Genomic DNA, 26,277 nt, shown 5'->3' on the forward strand with positions numbered 1-26,277 from the left:
TAAATAAATACCACAATATTTCAATTCAACATCTGTCAACTAGCAAACAAGTAAACACTCTCTCTCATCCGTATACACAGTGCATAATATGCTTTTACAGTGTCGTTCAACAAAGCGACTAACACACGGTCGTTAACGACCCTACAGTTTCTCAACACGCAAACTATCAATACTGCTTAACAACTTCACTTGGAATGTTTATTTTTTATTTTCAGGACAAAGATATGTTAACACACCGTCCAGTAGAAAAATACTCGGTACAAACCAAGAAAAAAAAAACAAACAAAATTTAACAACTATATACAATAAAAACAATTTCCAGGCCAACCAGCACACGACCGGCATATTGTATAATGTTAAGGCAGATACTTCTTGTAGTTGCTACACAATGGGACCGGAGGAATATTGAGCCGACGACGACGGCACACCGCACATGAGAGAGGGCAGTTGTTCACCACCGGCTCAGGACGCGCTCTCGAGCGCGGCCTGCAGGGTCCGTGCGCTGTGCGTGCCGCTGCCGGACTCGATGCCGCTGTCCAGCAGCGACGCCTCGCCCTGCACGGGCTCCAGCCCCGCGCGCTTGCCGGCCGCGCCCAGGTCCAGCGTGAGGCGGTCGCGCGTGTGGCGCAGCTCGCCCAGCGCCGGGCGCCCCTCCCCCGTCTCTTCCCCCTCCGTCGCTCCTTCCGCGCCTGCAACCCATGCACACTGCTTTTGTTAACTACAAACAGTTCTACTCCAGTAGAAACTTGGGCGGGAGTCTCCCATCGCTGAGGTCCGAGATGCGGCACCAGAGGGGGCGGGTCCAGTTACCGAGGACGTCACTTGGACTTGTCGAGTGTGTCTGTGCTCGAGACGAGGATAGCAGGCGCAACCATTCTCTTTGAAGCCACGTTGTCCGGTGGCGAGAAGTCAGTGATAAGACAAGTGCTGACCAAAAACCTTAGAATCTCATGGTCGAAAAATGCTAAAAACTGGAGAGTTGACCTTTCGGCAAGACACCAGCGTTTGGTTTGATAATTCTGCAAAGTAGTTAACAAAGCTGGCAGTTGTGTTTTGCTATTATAGACAGTGCAGCCTGTAAGCTGTAACAATAATCGTCAAAGGTATAGAGCAGTTCATCAACTAGTTTCAGAGATATTGTGTGCTGGGGAGACGGCAAGCAACAAGTGGAGCAGTAATGCCGGGGCCGAGGGCAGAGCATGCAGTGGCAGGTGTGTGTCTCGCACTGACCGGGGCCCAGCTCGTAGTCCACGCTGCTCAGCTTGTAGAAGTCAAACTGCTGCGGCACACGGCAGTCGGCAGCGTCGGGGTCGCTCTCTGCCTCCTGGACCATCTCCGCCACGTCTGCGTCCAGCTCCCAGTCTGCCAACACACCACTCCATCCCATACACTCCGCACACTAATGTTCTTTGGCTACTGTTTTGCTTCTGTATGATTTTTTTTTGATTGAACAAATGTAATAACGGTAACAGATTAATAAATTTTTGTCCCAACCAGCCTTAATTGTAATTACATCTATCCAGTATGTATGTGGGATACCGCCAGACACCAAGTACTACTTGAAAACAGGATATTACTCTAGACATGTGTCAGGCTGGGCTGCCCTGAGGTCAAGGGGACAGGCATATGTGCAGGCTCACGCAATGACACTCCGCTTCATCATATCCACTGAAACTGAACAATGGTCTAAACCCTTCAATTACTGTGGTTAGTAGGGGGGGGGGGGATAGAGAGAAACTGGAATTTTGATGAATCTTTCCAATGGAGATCTGATAAAAATATCAATTCTCAAAGAAATATTGACGCAACTGTAAAAGGAGCAGTGATGTGTTGGTCTGCAGTGTAACCAGGTACCATCAGGTGCCACTCGCAGATGTGCACCAAGACACCAACTTGCCTTCAAGCCACCGATGAGGGGACACTAACTGGAAACTGCCGGCACTGCTCCGCCCCTTCCAGCCGCCCAGGAAGTGAGGTGTTCACACTTCTCCCATCCACTTTTCTTTCACTATGAGACTGGGATAATTATTTCAACTAGAAGTAGACCTGTGTCACTATCACCATTTACAACTGTCTGCTACTAATGAACTGTCGCAGCCCTACATCACGCGTGTACAGACCTCTGTTGCCACTCGCTGTCACCCGGTTACAGACCGGGCCGTGGCAGTGGCAGGGACCTAGCACGCTCACACGTGCGCAAGCACCTGCAGTTGGCTTACCAGTGAGAGCGTAATGCATCGTGTTCAAGTATCTGAGACAAAACTAGAACTATTACAGCGAGCAAAATGTCATGAAGGCCACAGTTATGTTGGTCGCACTTTAGTTTTAAGCAAGTCAACTGTGCGCACAATCGTACGAAATAAGGACTCTATCAAACGTTTATATAAGTCTGATGCTTTAGGTCAGGGGTAGGCAACCTGGAAATGTAGGTGATCTACTGTTAAGTCACCACATGTTGAAATGATCTACTGTTCTGTTTTATTGATTATACATAAACAAGTTTACTTTCACACATTTACAAAATAGTCTCTCTATATGGTTTTTTCCTGGTAGTTTTAAAATACCCTACTTTTTATGGTTACAGTACATAAAGAAATAATTATAGAAATAACTGAATTAAAGGAGGTCTGTTATAGACGAAACACTAAAAATTACAATAACATTGAAAAATATCTCCACTTAGTGGGAAACTTGGCAGGAACTTTCCTTAAGAATAGCTTTGATGTTTGGTGACTATCTAGTTACACTGAAACGAATGCATGATGGCAAATGTTCATCAGTTATCCTACTCCTGTACTTATTTTTGATGAAGACTCGCATAGGTACGTTGAAGCAAACAAGGCTCTCACTCGAAGTGCAACATCAGTGAGCACTGGGCTTAAAACAAAATAAATGTAATAGTAAAAGTAAACGTTGTTGCACTGCCAACAATCGTCACGTGAATTTCAGAAAACAATATTTACACGCAGTTGTGTCCTGTTTAGAGTATTTGGCATTATAAATCAACGGCTGTGAACACGATCAGAGATAAGACATGTCATCACAAGACGACTCTGGTTTTACAAAAAACAATCTCGTTTATTTTCTAACATCGGTTCGTCATACACGTATGCATAAAATGTGGCTGTGTATTTTTAAATGGCATTCGTTAAATAAACATCACGATTAAAGCCATCATTTTCGCTACATACTTGATGGTTTTGAGGTTATTAACCGTTATAAACAAGGATAACTTGTAAACTACGTTTTTATTCTGGCAGGATTGCCAACATATATGTACCCACAAAAATTCTCAAAGTACGTTGCATGAAAATATCTAATTCGGCAAATGAGTTTATTATAACTTCCTAAACGCAATATGTATTTCTTATTTCGCTTTCAATACATTTTCTGCTACTATAATTTACTTTCTGTTAGCATGTAGAAAACATCAAAATGTAGCCCCACATCCGTGACATTTGCTATCAGATGAGATCAAGATGGCTACACTGCTGAACTGAGTATCGTGTTTGTTTATATTTTCATTACAACAAAGACCGTTATGCAAAATAACACATTTTTTTAAATGTACTGGCGGCGACAGTTTTCTACCTACTCAAAAATATTTGTAAAGGATCGGTATCATTCGCGAAGGTTTTTTTGAAATTGTTCCTCAATCAGCTAATGAAGAATTGTTATATTCTTGATGTTTAAATTTCATTTAAGACTTGCAGTGTTTCGTAGTGGGTGGAAAAATTCGTGAATTTTCAATAACGCTCGTGATCTACTTAATATTTTCTCATGATCTACCAGTAGATCGCGATCGACACGTTGCCGACCCCTGCTTTAGGTTGTACTAGCGGGAATATATTTGACATTACATATCGGAACCGAAATTAACAGATGATTTACATGTAAAAGGTTGTTAAATGAATGGTGCAATGAAAAAAAAAAAAAAAAAATACAGGCCTGACAGGATTGGGTGTGAAACAAGCGGTGATACATTAATAAGCACTTAAATTTCTGAAAAATTAAATGGTTAAATATCCGGACAGTAATATCGGTCTCACTGCCAGTGAAGTATGGTTCGGAAAGGTACGCGGCGTGAGTTGGAGGTCACGCCCGGGCGGGCAAGTCAGCCAGCCGACTGATAACTATCTCCCATTAAGTGGTGTCATATTTGTCATTAAAGTATTCAAGGGTAGGATTATAAAGATTAATGGTTTAACATATTTATCGTTTAGTGTTAATCTACGCATTTATATTACATGAAGAATATTTCCCTACACATTTTAGAACACATTAAGTAAATTAGTCTTGCTATTTATGGATACCAATGCTTCAGAATACGCAATTTTGGATAACATGAACATTTTATAGAACGGATTAGTTGTAGTACTAAGTGAGAAATTGGAGTAGTAAGACTGTTCTATCGTCAGGTGCTGTTGATAGCTGCTTCAAACACGTTTAACATGTCTCGCCTTTATGTCCATATACTTTACAAATGAAGTGTTTGTAAAATATCTGAACAGCATACACTAATAGTGGTCAGTGAAATACTAATAACAGAACTCTGCAGAATTTATCTTGTAACTTTTGACTAACAAGTTACCTCATGATATATTTTTAGTGATTTTTTTTTTTTAATTAATTTATTCATGTTAGCAGATTTTTAGCAAAATATGTAATTCATTTCTTACTTATGCTTCAGGTATTTTTTCTAGTATTTTTTAAAACTGAAGGTTACATAAACACAGAAGATAGACGGGTATAAACTTAATAACACATTTTAATAGAACAAATTTTATATGTATATTATTTGTAATGTGCCGTTTATTGGTGTGTTTGGCACAGATTTTAAATTTTAAGCTTAAAATTTCATTTTTAAATTTTTTGCATTTTTATTCTTATTTAATATTTGTCAGACTTTTGTACACTCATATCAAACCTTTTTCATCCTAGTTCTCTTTCCCTGGTTTTCAGCGCACTCTAGTGACCGTGTTCTTAAGTCTCTCCATCTCTCTCTTCTTTGGCCACCAGAGAGCACACATGTTTCCCCCACACCTTTAGCCCCATGCTGGTTGCAAGTCACCTAGCGCGAGATTTGTGAGTCGAAGTTAAACTTAGTTCGACTGCGCCTCCATAGAGCGCGCGGCCCTCGACGGCTATAGAGGTTTTTTTTACCTTGCCTCGGACGTCTTCGGCTCCGTTCGGCGTTGAGCCATATCCCCCCGCCCCTTTCGACCTTCCGGGTCCCAGCATCCTTTTTTTAGACGATCTAGCCGCCATGATGGAATTAATTCGCGGGCTGTTGGGCTGACTACATCGGCGTCTCTGTCGAGCTGCACCTCGACTAATAAATCGCGTGCAGATCTGCCTTCTACTGCGCTATAGGATGTAATCGTCTCGGCCGAGGGAATTTTTCCCTAAACTTTTCTTTATCTTCTGTTAGTTAGACAGCCAACCCGAATAGCTACGTTTTAGTATTTGTTTTTTAAATTCTTTTCTTTGTGCTTCCGCGACATCTCTGCGTCGCGCGTCCTAACTGGCGAACGTGCAACATGAGTGGAATCATCTGTCATCACCATGCTTCGGTGAGTCTTTCTTTCTATATTTCCCCCAATTCGCTTCTTTTTAGCGGGCGTTTGCCCGATTGATGGTCTGTCTGCGACCTGGTCTAATATCTGTCGATATTGGACCTTGTTGCAGGCAGGTGCAAGAGATACCCACCGATGGAAGAAACACCCCCGTCATCCGAGTCACCCCTCCACGAATGGTTGTGATTGAAAGTCAATTGAGTTAACTCCAACAAATTTTATGCTGCTCTTCCCGCCGAATTTTACCTGGTCGTGAGTTATGAACGACAAAATTTCATAAATCTTGGTGTGCCAGTGGACAGGGGAGAAATTTTTGTTAACGATGTAAAGTTATATCTTCAGTAATTGTGACTCAAGAAGAATCAACCCTTATCGGACATGGTGATATTGTAATTTTTTTTACATAAGATTCAAAACCAAGGCAATATTCTAACTATTTATGTAAACATTTCACTATGGCTAGAACCTTGTCAAATTTTCGCTAGATTCGCGGTCCGGACTCGCTAGCACTATAAATCGTGTTCATGTTTTCTTCATTAATGATTTCTAAGATGTTAAAATGCTAATTTGTTGATCGATGGTTAATCTGCCTTGATATTTTCTGATAAAATCTATTTAAAGAAAGATTATGCACTACATAAAAGAAAATTAATATAAATAAACCAGGAAGCCTATATATCACATGACTTATTTTGCTGTTTTTATTTAATTGAGTACCTATATATATCTACCGATCCACTAACTCCCAAATGGATTGTGTGCAGGGAGTTTCTAAATTGTTTTGTTCCCCGCCTCGTGCCACCTCTAGTGATGTTCAAATTTTATGTCAATTTTGTAGCTTGTTGCTCAGCTGTTTCCTAGGACTTTTAAGAGGTGTCATAACACTAAAATTCAAGGGCACGAGAGGCGTTACAGTAAAGTTATTTTAGTTAGATGCATGCTAGTTTGAATTACCATATTAACATGTCTCACACAACTGAATGGTACATTTTAAAGGTTTGTTTATTATTTTTTGGCGTGTTAAGTCAAATCTGTGTACTCGCCATCATTTTAACATTGTTTGTATACAATGCAAATTGTTTTTTTAATCTTTTGCATGAGCCAATAAAATCTATCAAACCCCAACACGACACATTTTATTTCCTTTGCAAATCTGGATCACTAATGGATGTAATGCTTTTGAACTTAGGAATTACTTTGGAAACTGGTCCTGTTTAATTATTTTCTTAACATTAGGTTGGTGGGTGCACACACTGATATTGCACAGAAATCAAAATAAATTCAGGATATTCCACCCCAATTTTAGGGATTTTCCAATAGCCTCAATGAAGCATTTTACTCTGATGATATTTGGGATTTCAAAAAGTTTTGGAAGACCTACAAGGTCACACCACAAAAAAAAGTAGAACCAAAACATCACTTTTAAAAGGAAGTGACATCTAGTTTTTATGAAATATTTTTAAAAATGTAGATTTTGATATCACTTTCAATTTTGCATTGATAGGTTGTCCGGAAAACCCCACAAACTGACTATCCCCGACTTTCTTCTGACTTCAGGTCTTTTGAAATTATTCGTCCAACATAAAACATGTCTAATTTCTTGAAAACAATCAAACTTAATTTTTTCATTACTTCCTAACACTGCTATCGCCACAACACACTTACGGATTCTTCCATTCGGTGACAAATAAGTTCACACAGCAACAAAAAAGACCTGAAAATCACGCATCGTGATGTTTCTCACGCCACGCTCTAAGGCACCATCACAGATGGAATTCAACCTCACTTGTCACAAAACACAACTGTGCTCAAAACCACTGGCACAACAGCATTATAACATTACCAAGATTGAAGCCAAACCCACTACGCACAGTGCAGTTAACAGGTTAACGATACTCTGGCACCAACCTGCGTAGCTGGAGTAGTCGAACTGAGGCGTGAACCTGTTCCAGTGTTGGCAGTCCTGCGTCTCCGTCTCGGAGTCGCTGATCTCCCGCGGATACTCGTACACACAGTGGTACTTCTGCCTCTTGAACGACACACTCTTCTTGTGCTCCTGCAACAAGGCCGTGCGACGACCCGTGTCAGGTGTGGAAGCTAATAAACCAGCGACAGTATCATTTTTCATAAAAATTTACATTGAAGCACAGTAGCTATTTATAAGAAAATATTTTTATTGTTTAAAAAAATGGATTATGACTACATAAACTATACTTCTAGCAAAAAGTATTTTCTTCAGATTTTGTTAAATATGTTTATTGATATAGTTTTTTGTGCAGAAAAAAGCTTTTAAGACAACAAATGTTATTTTGGAAGTTTTGATCTTGCGTAAAGGAGCTGCCTGGCTTCTGGCAACAACGCACAAGCCAAGCAACTCCAGACTGCGATCTTTGTGTTGGTGTATTTATATAACAGGGCTGAATTGTGTTAATTGTGTCTTACTACACAGCACAATTGGGCACGCCTCAGGTAGAATGTTACTTAAAAAAATAAATTCTTTTCGACTCGTGGAGTTTTGAAACTAATGCGATTATTTTCAGTTCTAACATGAAGGTAATTGAACTCCAAATATACCAACTCGTGCCGTAGGGTGTTTTAACTGTAATCAGGTATCTCTCTGTAACCAGCATCTTCTCATTAAAGCTTTCGCTTCACGTCTTTTCTACCGCACAAGTTCCTGAACCCTTGCGGGCCGGCATGTTCTCGTGAGGGGCGGCCCCACGTGGCGAGGGAAACGGAACATGTTGTACTGTAGACTGGTGTTTGTTCCCAGCCACGTGGTAGCTACCCCCAGGTATCCTCATGACAGGTCAGTGAGCGTCGCCCATCACTCCATCAGCAATGACTGTATGAGACGGTGTATCGAGCACACTTTGGAAACTGTAAGGCACGCCTGAGGTGAGAACAGATGCATTCAATTTGCAAACACATTCCAACATTTTAGAATCCACTTTGTCTAAATACTTTTTTTACTAAATACATGCTACAATAATATACACTGAATTTTGAATATTTAAGAAATACATTTTACAGATTTCAGTTAAATTTTGTTAAAATAATTTTTTTTTTATTTCACCAGCAGTATTTTGCTGTTAAATGGTGCATTATTTGGTGATGATTCGATGCTATCGCAAATAATCATAATCTGGTACATGCACAAATTTCACAACATTGTTCAAAGTTATACTACAGAGCACTGCCCCAACATCTGAATACTTCAGGTACTCCTACACAGTAGACACTGTTACTGGCTGCGAGTCAACCTCCCATCCACTGCACACGGGCGCTAAGAGCCACGCCGGTGGTGACTCTTCCAGCTCATTCAGTCAGTCCCCAGCTCTTCAACCACACCTCTCACAATTAACATCATTTATATCTTTACCTGCTTTAACGTGCTTCTTCAAGCTGTACATTCAACATCAGTCAAATCAACTACTACGTAAATTTCATTTTCCTCTCAGTGGCAAATTATCCAAGTTTGAAACAGTCAAAGTTTTTAGGTACCTATCATACAAATAAAAAGTAGATGAAGTCACAAATGATCAAGTATCCACTTTATGCTTCAGTGACACTTTTATTTATTTATTTATTTATTTATTTATTTATTTGAAATTGTAACATGCCAACCAACAGGAGAAAGCCTTTAATGGTTGGCACACAATTAGATACATATACACTCACAATAATAAACATAAATGAAAAACACAAAACAATACAATATAATACATATAAAAACATAGAAAAGGTTATTAAGGTTATTATCGTAAATGCTTATAAGATTATGCTGAATGTTGCAATGTTAAACATTGATCAAATAATCTGCGTTCCCGCAAAGTTACAACTAATAATGTGGCAGTGGACAGAGACATTTACTTGCCGGTGGAGCCAACGAAGCTGCACCTGATACTCACACATGGTTCATCATCACTATCCTACGCAAGCAGCATGCAAGAAACGAAAAAAAGAAAAATATGTTAACTACATGTTCACAATAATCCAAGGTGAAAGAAGGATAAAAATTTAGAACATTTCCACTTTCCAGTGAAAATGTTGTCAAGTATTCATTAAACTAGATACCATTACAAACTCCTACAAGGGAAAATTATTACATTCTATCACAAAATTCTACTTCAATGACAATTAAAAAAAAAATCCAAACATACTGGACATATGATAATCATTACTGTATTTTCTCAACATTAGAAACTTACTTCATACAGCAGGAACACAAAACAAATGGGAAATACAAACATAACAATTAAAAATTAGAATATATGGGAAACTGTTCCTGAAAAAGGGTTTCAAATCAATAACTACAAACAAAAACCTCCACTTGAAGACCACTATAATTAATCAACTATAGTTAATTTGATTCATCGTACTACATGAACTTTGTGTACAAGGCATCTCACCAAGAGGTCAGTACATCTCTGTGAGGGCATGCAAGAAAGAGTAAGTACCGAAGAGAAGAAATGAAGAGATCACAGCTCTACGAAGGCTATCACCTATCAGTGAGTACATCTACAGGCATGGAGGTATGGGGACACACTGGTACCACTCTCTCGCCGAGAGCAGCGTGTGCAGGTCGACTCCCCAACACTCGTACCTGGTCACAAGTCTAGTCTATACCTTGTGGTATAGATAAAGCAACTGTAGGAGAGTTGTGAATCATAGCACCGTTAATAATAAGTGTTTCTCGTCATGATTTTTTTGTGTTGGATGACCCATTTTTTTCTCAAATTAAAAAACTGAGAGCAATAAAAGAAGCAGACGGATAGCAATCTTTCACCAAGACCATAAACTATGGCTTCTCGGAAAGTGTTCAGGGGACCGGCCCCATCTCGCCCGGCCCGGAGTACATCTCACAGCCTCCCGGACAGGTAGTGCCCCGCTTCGTGGTGCCTGTCTTCCCCCCTCAAGGGTTCGGCATGTTTCCAGGGCTCCAGGGCTCCGTCTGCATGAAGTGGCGTGACTGGAAGCCTTTCTTCTTGGAGCTTCAGGTTTCAGTCGACCCTGCCCTCCAAGGTGGGGCTGAGGGGTGTGACAGTGACGTGACAGTGGACGGTGAGCGACTGATGCATCGCGGACCGAGACTTGCGAGTGTCGTGTGCGGCGGACACGCGAGTAGTGCGAGGCAGTGTGTTGGGACAGAGGTGCTGAGCTCCAGTGGGAAGAGTCAGTTGTGGACTTGTTGAAAGAGTGATCGATTAATTTGGACACAGATAATTTAATTCTTGTATCTTAATAGAGTAAATATTTAGTAAATAAATAAGACTGTATTTAATTAATTGAGATATCCTTTTCGAACATGCGTTTTCCCACTCGTAACAGAATGCCTGAGCCCGTGTCCTAACACACCTTATACCCGGCTACAGCGCAACAGCTACTGTACACGACACACTGGCCTCAGAACCAAGACTCCTCGGCCATACAACAGATACCAGGAGCGCCAACATCGATGGATTTGGAAACGGTAGCTGCTCGTGCATCATCACAAAAAAAAAATATGTTGACTCCTGCTGTGACATTTGGGGGTGAAGACTATAAGTTATCACCTTAGCCAGGCAGCCTGAACATGAATTTTCTTCATTTGCATCCACATGTAAGTACATAGTTTACATAATCATCATTCAAACATTTTCCCTTGTTCTCTAGTTCACCTTCCAGCTGCTAGGTTTATTAGTTATGTTCCACATACAAGCAACTAATCTGCTGTTCGCCATCCTCTCTTATGACATAAAGGAAATTCATAACATCAACAAAACATTCCGACTGTCTGTGTACAAATGTGGTTTCTGTGTGTGTGTTAGTATAAAGGCTGGTGTCTAGTGCCAGCCTCTCCGGCTCTTGTTGTTCAGTAAGTAAACACTGGTGACTGCTAGGCACCAGGACAGAAGGAGGGGGCTGCTCACCGACTTCTTGTCGGGGCTGCGCAGCGCGGAGCGGCCCGGCGCGGCACGGCTGTCCCACGCCGAGGGGACGAACTCCGTGCCGCTGCCCGAGCTGCAGCTCTCGTCTGCGTCGTCTGCGTCGTCTGCGTCCTCCTCCTCCTCCGCGATGGCCTCCATGGGGAACTCCCCAGCGCCCTCGTACACCTGCCACCAGAACCAACCCCCGTGGCGAGCACCGACCACACAAGTCTCGGGAGCGGAACAGCATTGGAGCTTCACGACATGCCTGGTCCTACTGGCAACACATTGCTATCAATTACTGTATTTTCTGTAGGAAAGAGATGATATCTTATCAATTCATTCCGATATTACAACTCAAGCTAACACAAATAATGTCACAGGCTCAATACTGACATAAAATATTCGGGTGGTGAAATCAAAATGTCATAATTATTTGTAGGAAGGAAACAGGAACAAGAAGCCAAGGAGCGACGCTCGGGCACGCACTCACCTTGCCGGCGGAGGGCGACACAGAGGCCCTGGCGGCGTCCACGCTTTCGCCTCGCTCCCCGTCCTACCCCCGCCACCAGACACAAACACAGGACAGAACCAATAGAGACAGGCCATCACAATCACAGGGTGCTCGTACCGTCCACTTCGCTCGTCTGCGTTACTTCCGTTACTTCCGTTACTTCCGTTACTTCCGTTCCCCACTTGTCCGTAAGACATTACCTCTGCAGGATGCAGTCTACTGTCAAATCAATTCAATTTTTGGTTCAATTTTGCCACATTATCTTTAAGTCTTTCTTGTTAGTAGTCAATTTCATTTTTCGGTAAAGCAAAAATTAATTTTTTAACTGTCATTCTATTGTAGATTCACTACAATAGAAGAATATTATCTCAATGACAAACAGGTGGTTAGAGAAATGCAAAGAAGTTTGTTACAAACATTCTGATTTAAACTACTGACTGCTTATTGCTAGTAGAGTTTTATCATAAGTATGCTTTATTGTTACAATGTAACTAACCTTTTGGTTTAATACTGTGTATTGATTTGTATTTTATTTTGGTTTCATTTTAATTCATAACACAATCTTTTCCCAGTAAACATCTAACACTTCAATAATTTTTACCAAGATCTGACAATTTCATTTGTCCTCTGATATTATAAAATGTGTAATTAACTATTTATGTATGTAACCTGCTAGATGATAGAATGTAAGACAATAGTAGACAAAACAAGATCACCCAACCCTTAAAATAAAAAAAATTCTAGCCAACAACGATGACCTAGTTATTTAGTGTACATAAAAATATCTCATCATTTGTCCTCTGATATTATAAAATGTGTAATTAACTATTTATGTATGTAACCTGGTAGATGATAGAATGTAAGACAATAGTAGACAAAACAAGATCACCCAACCCTTAAAATAAAAAAAATTCTAGCCAACAACGATGACCGAGTTATTTAGTGTACATAAAAATATCTCATCATTTATAATTCACAACCGCTATGGATTTGCCACCTAGAAGTAACGGAGACAGCTGAACCGAGAAATGACGTCTCACCAGTGTGACACTGGTCACAAGTCGCGAGCAATGTGAACAGTACTGGCACGTTTCTCATAAGCACAAGACACAAGTAACACAGCCAACTGTTAAGGAAGGAGGGAAAAGTGCAATGTGCTCAGACCTACTTACAGATCATCTTTGCAATCAATATGTTGAGTTTAAGGAGCATGTAAAAATAGTACAATCCGAAATTTTTTTTTTTTATAAAAGGATTTCACTGCATTAATGTTCAGTTTGAATGTGATTGTGCCAACAATACAGTCACGAGAAAGTGCCCCTAACTCTTCCTTCCCACAAATATGCACTCACTATGAAATAAAAAAAAATAGTCATCCTAACAATTGCAGGAATTCACTTTCCTAAAGAAACCTCCAAGTGAAACGAGAAGCGTGGCACAGACTACACTCCAGTTTAACAAAGCCATGCATTCTCGGATGTTTGCTGCAGCCAAGATCTGACTGGCAGCTCACACAACTCCACAGCCGAGTGCGCTGCTGTTTACAACCACCTTGTCCCTTTTGAAAGAAGTGGTTTCAACACAGCAATGATTCATAATTCCTTTACAATCTCTCCTCTTGGCGGATCAGCATATATATAAAAAATCAGGGATTAACTTTTTACAGTTTGATTTCTAGAAAGTCCGACATACATCATCCTTTAACACCAAAAATTTTTTTGACAGTCTTTACTGGGCTAGCAGAGGTTCCCAGAGGCCTCTGCTCATCCGTACATATGTATGTAATTTCCTCGGCATACACTACGTGTTCTTAACAAGTGTGTACCTTCCCACAAATTTCTTCTTTGTCTGAATAAGGAAATGCTGGATCTGGGTTTTACTTTATAAGCACCTGAACTTGTCACATTTTCAGACACTACTCACAGTGCAGCGACACTGGTATCGTGTATTACAAGAATTATGTATCCACTGCCTCCAATGTGTTAACATAATCAGCATTTCCACAATCATACAGAGCTGTAGATGGAACAGTCTACAATGTTGCCATCTTTATCTGTGTGGTTGCCATTCTTCACGTATCTCCACTCCCTTCCTGAAGATGTCCGTCAAATACCATACTTGCTTCTTCCACAATTTCCTTAAGTTCTTATACTCGACACTTTTTTCTCACATCATTTCAGGTTCACTCTCTTCTGTGTACTAACACCACTATCCCAGAGATTCTGCTAATACATTTTATATCAATGCTTTTCCCAGTTCTAAAATTATCTATGCATCATTGACTGCCTTACTACTCGCTCACTCTGCATGTAAATCTATAAGCAAAATTATTACCTTGTATGCATTTTATTACTACCTAGATTGGCATACAGCACTTTATCCTACACTATTTTCTGTGTTTTAAATTAGCTTTTTAATACTACACTGAAGAATCACTAAATTGTAAGGCTTTGTTTTGATATGTAAATTTGTATTCCAATAACGGATATGTTTAAAAAACAAGTTGCTTCGACTCCTATGAGACAGAAGGCACAACTGCAAACTGAATGAGAAATATAATTATCTTCGTGTTGGCAACCACACTTGAACCGAGGAGGGTTGATACTAGACAAATGTGCATGCAAGACTGTAAGACAAGGTCCTAAAGTACAAACACAGCCACACAAGTAAGCACAGGGGCCAAACAGTTAAACAATTATTAACAATGCAAGCAAACACCAGGATTAGAATAAATGTAAGTGCCTTCACCTCAAAGGGAAAAAAAAAAAAAAAAAAAAAAAAGTGTTAAAGAAATTGATTTTCAAGGTTTTCTTTGAAATCAATTTTTGTGAAAACTAAAACATTCTGAAGGTGATGTAAGTTTAATAAATATAGTCAGTCATTAACAGTACTCTAAAAACACCCTTCATTATTAATGTAAATATGCTGAACTGAAAAGACTGGTAGTGTAACAAAAATACACATTACTGTTAACTAATATGTATAAACGCACCTGTAAATCTCGTTACAAAGATTGACCAAACATAATTATAAGAAAAAGCACAAAAAAAGATTTTAAAAAATAATACTTACATTAGATATTATGAGCAAAATATACTTCAGCAAAATCTCTAATTATGAAAGGAATTACTTTTTTTAAGAAAATGGTCCAATAATAAATCTTCAACTGGTAAGAACTGTTAACTAATATGTATAAACGCACCTGTAAATCTCGTTATAAAGATTGACCAAACATAATTATAAGAAAAAGCACAAAAAAAGATTAAAAAAAAATAATACTTACATTAGATATTATGAGCAAAATATACTTCAGCAAAATCTCTAATTATAAAAGGATTTACTTTTTTTAAGAAAATGGTTCAATAATAAATCTTCAACTAGTAAGAGTACCCCTAAATGGGTATTTGTGAACAGACAGCTTATTTTACCTTAAAGGTTGCAAGTCAGGTTTTCAAGTCCATATAACATAATATTTTTATGTGAACCATTAAAGCTGTTAGGGTCACAGATATTATAAATAACTATTATAGATTAACATGAAATTCATTTTGCAGTTGAACATTGTAACATGGAGGTTGTCGCAATATATACAAGTCACACGGATGCAACCCAACAAACTAAAAGATAAAACAAGACACTGTTTAGAAATGGGTCCAATATGATAGTTCCGCACACTGTGGTGTTCAGTTAAAAATTACACTAGATAACCATTTGAGGTTTTTTTTTTTAAACCCCTGATTGGCTATCATATACTTAACACATGACTATGTATACCAGTGGAATGGTTTACGATTGTCGTGTAGTTATTTTGATGGGTCACATGCGACCATATGATGACTTATGACAAAAGAGATGATTGTATTTTATCTTTTTCCTTAAGAATTAAAGGAAACGCCGATCTGAGCACAGTAGAATGGTTTACTAGCGCAAAATGTTTCGTTCGGAAAGCAAGTTATGATGTAGTACGAAATGTGCAGGAAATACCGAATTACTAGTACATATAAAGTTTGGGAATGATAAAATACCAAGAATAATATTGCACAAAAATTTAAAAAAATTTTTAAGGAATATTTATATTATGTTTCATAATTCCATAAATAAATTATTCTGATTTTTAATTTTTTTTTGCTATTATGTATATGAGTACATTAATATGTATTTATAATTAATGGATATAATTTCTTATTATAAAGCCATTTTATGGTGGCTTGGAATTTATAATATTACCATTACATGACCTCGTATTTATATGTTAAAATTAAATATCCTCGAATCAAAAATTATTTATGGATTCTAAGTTACGAGCTGAAATGTTGCAATTTTTAAGTTCAATCATAGCCAAGTGCTTGGTTTTTCAAGTTCATAGGTGCATGATCATTTTCAACGTGAATAAAATTGTTACGCTAAACAAATTAATAATCAACAACTATTAGAAACACAAATTAATTTCAAAATGCAGACAATATCACAAATACAAAAATTCAACTTAAATAACAAGACTGCTTGCTCACCTGTTTTCATTGGCTGGCATTAACGACCACTAACTCAATCATAAACTGGATATTACTTAGCCACGTGCTTGTCGGTGTTCAGGTTAAGTTTTTCAATGGTAGAGCTAGAGCACCTTACAGCCTGCTGGCTCGCGACCAGACAGCTGGTGGGCTAGCTGCATGCACACACAGGCATCTGCCACGACACACTGCACTTCTCACGTGAGCTGCATTGCCACCAGACGTGTATGCTAGTTATTTGGTACCTTTTTATTGTATTAAACAAGCATCAAATAAGAGTGAGGAAAATAAAAGCATTTTTCATCAGTGACGAATGACCAATGAAAGACACACACTAAAAAAGTCAAGTTTCAAAATTTAAAAGGAATAGAATTTCACATAGCTGGCAGTGATTCAGGTCTGACAGAATACTGACAGAGCCCGGAGTGTGCACGCAGGGCTAAGATACGCACCTTCCAGATGAACTCGCCGCTGGAGGAAGAGTTGTCTTCCTCGTTGGTGTCCTCCGACTCGCTCTCCCAGTCTGGCGTGTAGCAGTCGGGCGTGTAGCAGTCGTCCCGGGTGCTGAAGGACGTGGACATGAGGTCGTCGTCGTCGCGGCAGTACGGATGGCTCGGGCTCTCCTCCGGGCCGCAGCGAGTCATCATGTCGCTCAGCTCCGACAGAGCCAGCACCGACGGGATCTTCTTCCATGCCTCCTCCTCGGGTGACGGCATGGGGGCCTTGGTGCTCAGCAGCACTGCCTCGGGGCTCGGCTTGCTCCAGTCCCTGCTCTGGTCTCTCGCCATCTCCTCGGGCGACGGCATGGGGGCCTTGGTGCTCAGCAGCACTGCCTCGGGGCTCGGCTTGCTCCAGTCCCTGCTCTGGTCTCTCGCCATCTCCTCGGGCGACGGCATGGGGGCCTTGGTGCTCAGCAGCACTGCCTCGGGGCTCGGCTTGCTCCAGTCCCTGCTCTGGTCTCTCGCCATCTCCTCGGGTGACGGCATGGGGGCCTTGGTGCTCAGCAGCACTGCCTCGGGGCTCGGCTTGCTCCAGTCCCTGCTCTGGTCTCTCGCCATCTCCTCGGGCGACGGCATGGGGGCCTTGGTGCTCAGCAGCACTGCCTCGGGGCTCGGCTTGCTCCAGTCCCTGCTCTGGTCTCTCGCCATCTCCTCGGGCGACGGCATGGGGGCCTTGGTGCTCAGCAGCACTGCCTCGGGGCTCGGCTTGCTCCAGTCCCTGCTCTGGTCTCTCGCCATCTCCTCGGGTGACGGCATGGGGGCCTTGGTGCTCAGCAGCACTGCCTCGGGGCTCGGCTTGCTCCAGTCCCTGCTCTGGTCTCTCGCCATCTCCTCCGGTGACGGCATGGGGGCCTTGGTGCTCAGCAGCACTGCCTCGGGGCTCGGCTTGCTCCAGTCCCTGCTCTGGTCTCTCGCCATCTCCTCAGGCGACGGCATGGGGGCCTTGGTGCTCAGCAGCACTGCCTCGGGGCTCGGCTTGCTCCAGTCCCTGCTCTGGTTTCTCGCCACCTCCTCAGGTGACGGCATGGGAGCCTTGGTGCTCAGCAGCACTGCCTCGGGGCTCGGCTTGCTCCAGTCCCTGCTCTGGTCTCTCGCCACCTCCTCAGGTGACGGCATGGGGGCCTTGGTGCTCAGCAGCACTGCCTCGGGGCTCGGCTTGCTCCAGTCCCTGCTCTGGTCTCTCACCACCTCCTCAGGCGACGGCATGGGAGCCTTGGTGCTCAGCAGCACTGCCTCGGGGCTCGTTTTGCTCCAGTCCCTGCTCTGGTCTCTCGCCACCTCCTCAGGCGACGGCATGGGAGCCTTGGTGCTCAGCAGCACTGCCTCGGGGCTCGGCTTGCTCCAGTCCCTGCTCTGGTCTCTCGCCACCTCCTCAGGCGACGGCATGGGAGCCTTGGTGCTCAGCAGCACTGCCTCGGGGCTCGTTTTGCTCCAGTCCCTGCTCTGGTCTCTCGCCACCTCCTCAGGCAACGGCATGGGAGCCTTGGTGCTCAGCAGCACTGCCTCGGGGCTCGGCTTGCTCCAGTCCCTGCTCTGGTCTCTCGCCACCTCCTCAGGCGACGGCATGGGAGCCTTGGTGCTCAGCAGCACTGCCTCGGGGCTCGGCTTGCTCCAGTCCCTGCCCTGGTCTCTCGCCACCTCCTCAGGCGACGGCATGGGAGCCTTGGTGCTCAGCAGCACTGCCTCGGGGCTCGTTTTGCTCCAGTCCCTGCTCTGGTCTCTCGCCATCTCCTCGGGCGACGGCATGGGGGCCTTGGTGCTCAGCAGCACTGCCTCGGGGCTCGGCTTGCTCCAGTCCCTGCTCTGGTCTCTCGCCATCTCCTCAGGTGACGGCATGGGGGCCTTGGTGCTCAGCAGCACTGCCTCGGGGCTCGGCTTGCTCCAGTCCCTGCTCTGGTCTCTCGCCATCTCCTCAGGTGACGGCATGGGGGCCTTGGTGCTCAGCAGCACTGCCTCGGGGCTCGGCTTGCTCCAGTCCCTGCTCTGGTCTCTCGCCACCTCCTCAGGCGACGGCATGGGGGCCTTGGTGCTCAGCAGCACTGCCTCGGGGCTCGGCTTGCTCCAGTCCCTGCTCTGGTCTCTCGCCATCTCCTCAGGTGACGGCATGGGGGCCTTGGTGCTCAGCAGCACTGCCTCGGGGCTCGGCTTGCTCCAGTCCCTGCTCTGGTCTCTCGCCACCTCCTCAGGCGACGGCATGGGGGCCTTGGTGCTCAGCAGCACTGCCTCGGGGCTCGATATGCTCCAGTCCCTGCTCTGGTCTCTCGCCACCTCCTCAGGTGACGGCATGGGGGCCTTGGTGCTCAGCAGCACTGCCTCGGGGCTCGTTTTGCTCCAGTCCCTGCTCTGGTCTCTTGCCATCTCCTCAGGTGACGGCATGGGGGCCTTGGTGCTCAGCAGCACTGCCTCGGGGCTCGGCTTGCTCCAGTCCCTGCTCTGGTCTCTCGCCATCTCCTCAGGTGACGGCATGGGGGCCTTGGTGCTCAGCAGCACTGCCTCGGGGCTCGGCTTGCTCCAGTCCCTGCTCTGGTCTCTCGCCACCTCCTCAGGCGACGGCATGGGGGCCTTGGTGCTCAGCAGCACTGCCTCGGGGCTCGGCTTGCTCCAGTCCCTGCTCTGGTCTCTCGCCACCTCCTCAGGTGACGTCATGGGGGCCTTGGTGCTCAGCAGCACTGCCTCGGGGCTCGGCTTGCTCCAGTCCCTGCTCTGGTCTCTCGCCACCTCCTCAGGTGACGGCATGGGAGCCTTGGTGCTCAGCAGCACTGCCTCGGGGCTCGGCTTGCTCCTGTCCCTGCTCTGGTCTCTCGCCACCTCCTCAGGCGACGGCATGGGAGCCTTGGTGCTCAGCAGCACTGCCTCGGGGCTCGGCTTGCTCCAGTCCCTGCTCTGGTCTCTCGCCACCTCCTCAGGTGACGGCATGGGAGCCTTGGTGCTCAGCAGCACTGCCTCGGGGCTCGGCTTGCTCCAGTCCCTGCCCTGGTCTCTCGCCACCTCCTCAGGAGACGGCATGGGGGCCTTGGTGCTTTGCAGAGCTGCCTCGGGGCTTGGCTTGCTCCAGTCCCTGCTCTGGTCTCTCGCCTCGTTAGGCCACCCATCAGGAGACGGGTGGCTTGAGTCATTTGAGTCAGTCCCCAGCATGGAGGAATCTAGCTCTGACAGCTTCTGGCTGGCTACTTCAGAGGAACTCCAGCTACTTTCCAGCGATAGCATTTCAACGTGTTCACTGTCTGAAGATGAGGGCAGATTTTGAATGTTAGGTTTGGTATTATCTACCACATCCCAACTTATCTTTTCTTTTGAAGAAACAAAACCTCTATTTTCCAGCTCTGAAATAATTTCAGCAGCTTCGTTGTTTGGTATGCAGGTATGTATTTCTTCAACCTTATCTGACACCTCATTTTCAATCTGTCTAGAATCAACAGGCTCCATAATACCAAGTGTGTCTTCCCTGCTGACGGCTGATGTATCTGGTGTTAGAAAATAATCAGACAGGTTGTCTGTGTTTGGGGTGATGATTTCGGCCGTGGAGTCTGGGGAAATAGAGCCTACATCTGGCGAAATACTGTCTGGAGTAAAAATTTCTTCATTTTTGGGTGACTGATTTATGTCAATTGAAAGGAGATTATTGCAGTAAAATTTGTCACCACCAAGAACACAAGTGCCTTGATTTGACACGTTTTCTACACTATCACTAGAAGTTAAACTTGGGGAACTATTGGTAACCACTAGAATCTTTTTATTTTGTATAAAAGCCAAATGTGATTTTGGAGTGGGACTCTCCAAGAGGACAGCCTTGTTAGTCTCCACATCAACCAACAACAGGTCGTCTTCTTCTGGGGGCTTGGCAGTGTCATGGACAAGGACTGTTGAGTTGTCTGCTTGAGGATCCAGATCTTCCACGAGCACGCCACTGCCGGCTGCCTTGGCCCCGCTACTGTCCGTGTCCTCGCTGCTGAGGCTGCAGTTGGCCAGGGCTTCGCGGATCTCCGCCTCGAACTGCTCGACGCTCAGGCCCACAGCATCCTTGTTCAGATCCAGAACAAACACAGGGCCCTCGTGCACGTCATCCACGTGAACGACAGTGTTGGTCAGGAAGGGAGAGAACTGGTCACTCAGAGTCGTGGTCAACGAGCTCATGCTCTCACCTTCCTCCAAGATGGGAGACAAGGAGGCCGGATACGTGTTGTAGTGGATCGTGATGTCCGTCCTCTCCTCTTGCGGCACGTCGTCGTCCGAGTCTACCACCAGGTCCTCGTCTTCCTCGTCTGCCTCGTCATCCTCCTCCTCCTCCGCCTCGCTGCCCTCGCTCTCGCTGTGCTGCAGCCCGCACGACAACTTCTCCCGCAGCTCGTTGCGGATGGCAGTCACGAATTCCTCGTCCAGACTGAAGGACACGTAACTGTTGTCGCTGTTGTTGCCGTCATCACACTTGGAGCCCGTCGAACTGGAACTCTTCGGACTCGAATGGCCTGGCAGCTCATCGCCATCATCAGTCTGGCCATCCTGCCTAGTGTCATCGCAAGGAGGATGCAGATACCAGCCGCTGCCTGCCGTCGAAACCACGTACGTCTCGTCCCAAGATGCTTCGTTTGGCTGTGTTTCTTCTTGACCAATACTCTTATCTTCCACGCAAGAGGATGCGAGCTCTGTGTGCTTCTGCTCAGATGCTATGAAGGAAAGAATCAGAGAGCTGTCAACTTCATCGTTCTGACCGGGTGTGGCAAGTATGGTTCCCTCCAGACTGTCCTCGTTACTGTCACAGAACTGCAGGCTTCGGTCGTCTTGCTCCGACAGCACTATCTGCACCGTGCTGTTGGAGTCCGACAGGAGCACGCTGCACACGAGGTCTTCGCGCGACGACTGGCTGGCCGCGCACTCCTCGTGACCACACTGCTCCTCCTCCTCGTCCTCCTCTCCACGCCCCACGTACGCAAACCCTCCCCGATTGAACGTTTCCTCTAGTTCAGCCTCGATATCTTCCAGATGGTACTTCTCATCACACGCATCCTCACAGCTTTCACTCAGGCTCCCCTTGTCCCGGAAGCCGGAGTCACTGCTTCGCTCGTCGTCGGGCGTCGAGTGCTTCGCAATGTCCAGGCCGAATTCTTCATCGCCGTCCTCGTCTAGCTGTGCTCCCACTTCGCACCTGTTGATCTGGTACTCTCCCTGGAAGCTTTCCACGCTTATCTTCACTCCCGGCACGGTGGCTGCATCTCCCTTGCCCTCCCAGAACTCGGGTCGATCGAACAGGGCGTCCCTGCAGTGGCTCGAAGCACTGCTCACGTCGTCGCTGCGCGGGAAGTCGAACGCAGAGTCCTCGGTGCCTGAACTGTCACACGTTTCCAGCCTTGCCTTTTCCCCCATTCGAGGCGATAATGGACACGATGAGATCTGTTCCTTAATATTGTGTGATGTCTGCAAGTCTGGAGTCTGAACATTCTTCACATCACCCTGTTTTTCTGAACCATCATCAACTACAACGTCAATTTCAACTGCATCCGACACATATTTACAACAGTTCTCCGATGCAGTATTAGGAGAGCAGACATCATCTGAATGACTGCTACCAAGTTCTAGAGGAACTTTATGTCTAGTGGGAACGAACTCTCCAGATGAGTTGGTGAAGACACTCCCTCCATCACTGGCTACGTGCTTGCCTTCGTCAGATGCAGTCACAGAACCAAGATCTGTTTGCCACACTTGCTCCACGCACGGCACCTCTGGGCTGTTCCGGCCTGAAGTCACCGGCGTGGCTGCTATCAGGTTCACGCTGGGCAGTGTCAATTTACTGTCTGCCGAGTTCAACTGCCTTTGCACATCACAGTTCCAGCCGAGGTCTTCGTGGAGGCCCCGGTCAACTGGTGCCACAGACAGCTCTTCCCCAGCAGCACAGGACTCGTGTACTTCAATCGACAGATCTGAGGGACTAGCATCTTTCGAGCAAAGTACTACAATATTTCCAGTTTCAACATCATTTCCATCTATGATACTAGTGACAGCACTAGGAATATAATTATTTTTGTCAGTAAATCCATTTTGGAGTGTTAACTCAGATCTACAATTTTCGTTATCATTCCTGTTGTCTGTAATCAACCCAGAGGTATGTTCTACATCTTGATGTTTTTCCCCGAAGTGTTCTAGAGTATTGCAGTCTTCATTTAAACAAGATACTATATTGTTTTCAGGCACTATATTCTTGCTGTACATATTTAACTTAGGAATATCAGAAATATTATTACTAAGTGATTTATTCACTTCAAATGGTGCAAAACTATTACCTTGAAAATTACTAGTAAACATAGGACTTTCATTTCCACATGCATTATCAATTTCCATGTATTTATCCCACGGGTCAATAGAATAATCTACATCTGTAATAAAATCACCATCACCACAGTTTTCAAAGTCATTTTTTGCAACAAAATCAAGGCTGGAGAACATTCTGTTCTGATCTTCAAATGAAGTTTTCAAACCTTTGAAATAATCTAAGGTGTAATCTTCACAGGGACCTAATACAACAGAAGCTAGTTTACGATTATCTTGAGCATCATCTGATTCACCAATTTTAAAGTTAACAGTGTGGTTTGGTGCAACTACTTTTTGAGCCTTTTCTTCAATGACAGGTTTAAATTTAAATGGCTCACAAGTCGCTTCAAATGACTCAGAATTTGTCGCAAAGTCGCACATTGAGGTTCCGGCTGACTCTATGCCTGATATGTTGTTTTTGTCACTGAGCACACTTTCTTCCAAAGCTGGAAAGTCTTCCTCTGGGAATGGCAACACAACTGGATCCATGTTGATGGTGAATTCATTTGTCTTGTTTGGCTTTGGCATTGGTGTGCTTGTTGCAAACTGACTGGATGACAACACATGTCCATCACTCAACTTTACTTTGCTCCCATTTAATAAACCATTATTCAATATTACATCAACTGCTGTATCTGATTCAGAATTATTAACTTTATGGAATTCATTGACTGGTAAACTGGCACCATTTTTTCTTATTTTATCTTCTACGTTGGACGCTACTTGTGATGCAACTTCACAGTCAGGTCTAATCTCGTGGACTATATACGTTTTGTTCGTACACACAGACTTTGAAAAATCACTGTCCAAACCAGAACTACACACAGGGACAACATTGTCACTATCAAGCACTTCACTTACAGGTTTTAAGTCTAAAACATTTCCCTCGCTTGAAGGTACTACACCAGTCTGAGATTCTGCGTTTACTACGTTTGCACTTTGAGAAACTTTGTCCGAGGCATCAAAGGATAAAAAATTACCATCTTTATGATTTGAGGCATTTTTGCTATTACCGTTTCCAATCAGGTCGGTCCTCCTCGCGGGCGATTGCTCCCCAGGAGAAGAATACAACAAGGTTTCCTCCGAGCAGCTCGTGCCCCGCGCAGCACGCATCTTGTCCAGCGCGTTGCGGAACTCCTGGCACAGCACGGCTCCGTGAAGGTCACCGTCGCTGCCATACATCGCGCCAGGGAAGGCCTTCAGCGTCCTGGTCGGGACGCTCCTCTGCCTCCTCAGAGAGCTCCTGCGGTACGAGCCCCTCTCGAAGCTCCGCGCCAGCGACGGCGTGTCCGAGTCGCTGCCGTCGCTGCACTCTATGTGAGTCAGCACCATCAGGTCCGCCACGCTCTTCGACTTCTCCTTCACCTTCTTGGTGAACTCCCCCTGCTCCACCCTCCTCCTCCAGGTCTCGTCCTCCGTGTCGGTGCCCGAGTCCGTGCCGCGGCTGGCCCTGCGCTGCCGGTCGGACAGACTGTCTTCCTGGAGGCTGTCGGGCTGGACCGCTCCCTCGAGGCGCTCTCCGCCGAGCCTGAAGTCCAGCACCATGTTCTGGTCCGCGGCGACCGCCTGCTTCACGGGAGTGGAGTGGTTCGAGGCACACTTGCTCGACGAGTCGGAAGACGAGGACGACGTCTTCTCCAGCGCCAACGCATCATCCAGATCTCTGATCGCTTCCGAAACCTTACGCACGAACTTGGCATCTTCTTCGTTCGTGGTGCTCACTCCTTTGAGCCAAGAGTCGAATTCCTGTTCCGAGGCGGTTTCTATTTCCGTACTTTCTTCCGTGATTTCTAAATTTTGGCCATCGATTTCTTCGGCGAGGCTATCCGTCTCTCCCAACTTACGTGCATCGGACAACCCTTCGCTCAAGTCGTCTATGGAACCTCGTAAGTTCTGCAAGCTTGGGGACTTGTGGCAGTTGTGAATGTTCGGCAGGAAGAACTCGCCGCCCGTGCTGCTCGACAAAGATGGCTGCGGGGAGGTGGTCTGGGGCGTCGCACTGCCCAGGTTCTCGGAGTCTCGTCGGGACGAGTTGCCGACGGACGCTCGGTCCCCGAAGTCCGGTAACAAGGCGTCCGCGCTCCGGAACTTGCCGAGCACCAGCTCCCGATGCCCCGCCGACATCTCAGAGTCCCTCACCGGCGACTGGACTGCGGAGACGCTCGCCTGAGGGGTCACGTGGTTGTCCGTCTTGGGGATGGTGTTGGGTTTGAAGAGCTCCCAGCGCCGCTCAAAGTCCTCGTCCGTGCCGAGGCTGGAGTTGTCTCCGTCCCGCTTGTGGCGCTCTCGGCTGGCATACAGGTGGTTCAGCATGCGCAGGACTTGTCCCAGGACGGGCCTCTGAGGCTCGGGACTCCAGCACTGCTTCATCAGCTGGTACCTGCACACAGCCGAGCACCATCACTGTGACGGCTACTGCACAGAGCCGAGCACCCGTCACTGTGACGGCTACTGCACGCAGCCGAGCACCCTTCACTGTGACGGCTACTGCACGCAGCCGAGCACCAGTCACTGTGACGGCTACTGCACGCAGCCGAGCACCCTTCACTGTGACGGTTACAGCCGAGCACCCGTCACTGTGACGGCTACTGCACGCAGCCGAGCACCAGTCACTGTGACGGCTACTGCACGCAGCCGAGCACCCGTCACTGTGACGGCTACTGCACGCAGCCGAGCACCCGTCACTGTGACGGCTACTGCACGCAGCCGAGCACCCGTCACTGTGACGGCTACTGCACGCAGCCGAGCACCCGTCACTGTGACGGCTACTGCACGCAGCCGAGCACCCGTCACTGTGACGGCTACTGCACGCAGCCGAGCACCCGTCACTGTGACGGCTACTGCACGCAGCCGAGCACCCGTCACTGTGACGGCTACTGCACGCAGCCGAGCACCAGTCACAGTGACGGCTACTGCACGCAGCCGAGCACCAGTCACTGTGACGGCTACTGCACGCAGCCGAGC

General features: G+C 45.5%; 1 protein-coding gene across 2 annotated transcripts in view; it reads right to left on the reverse strand.

The window, feature by feature from the left end:
- Positions 1-26,277, reverse strand: part of LOC134535481 (uncharacterized) — a 105,645-nt gene continuing 79,368 nt past the window's right edge. The window contains exons 10-15 of one of the 2 annotated variants that reach the window (XM_063374596.1): positions 16,963-25,693; positions 11,979-12,041; positions 11,489-11,671; positions 7,485-7,632; positions 1,231-1,362; positions 1-689 (exon numbers count right to left, since the gene is read on the reverse strand). In XM_063374596.1, the coding sequence (XP_063230666.1) occupies positions 463-689; positions 1,231-1,362; positions 7,485-7,632; positions 11,489-11,671; positions 11,979-12,041; positions 16,963-25,693 (9,484 nt within the window). In that variant the 3' untranslated portion in view covers positions 1-462. The remainder of the gene's footprint in view (positions 690-1,230; positions 1,363-7,484; positions 7,633-11,488; positions 11,672-11,978; positions 12,042-16,962; positions 25,694-26,277) is intronic. The other variant, XM_063374597.1, reaches the window with a different exon arrangement.

Source organism: Bacillus rossius, chromosome 8, assembly GCF_032445375.1.
Source record: "Bacillus rossius redtenbacheri isolate Brsri chromosome 8, Brsri_v3, whole genome shotgun sequence".
Lineage (NCBI taxonomy): Eukaryota > Metazoa > Arthropoda > Insecta > Phasmatodea > Bacillidae > Bacillus > Bacillus rossius.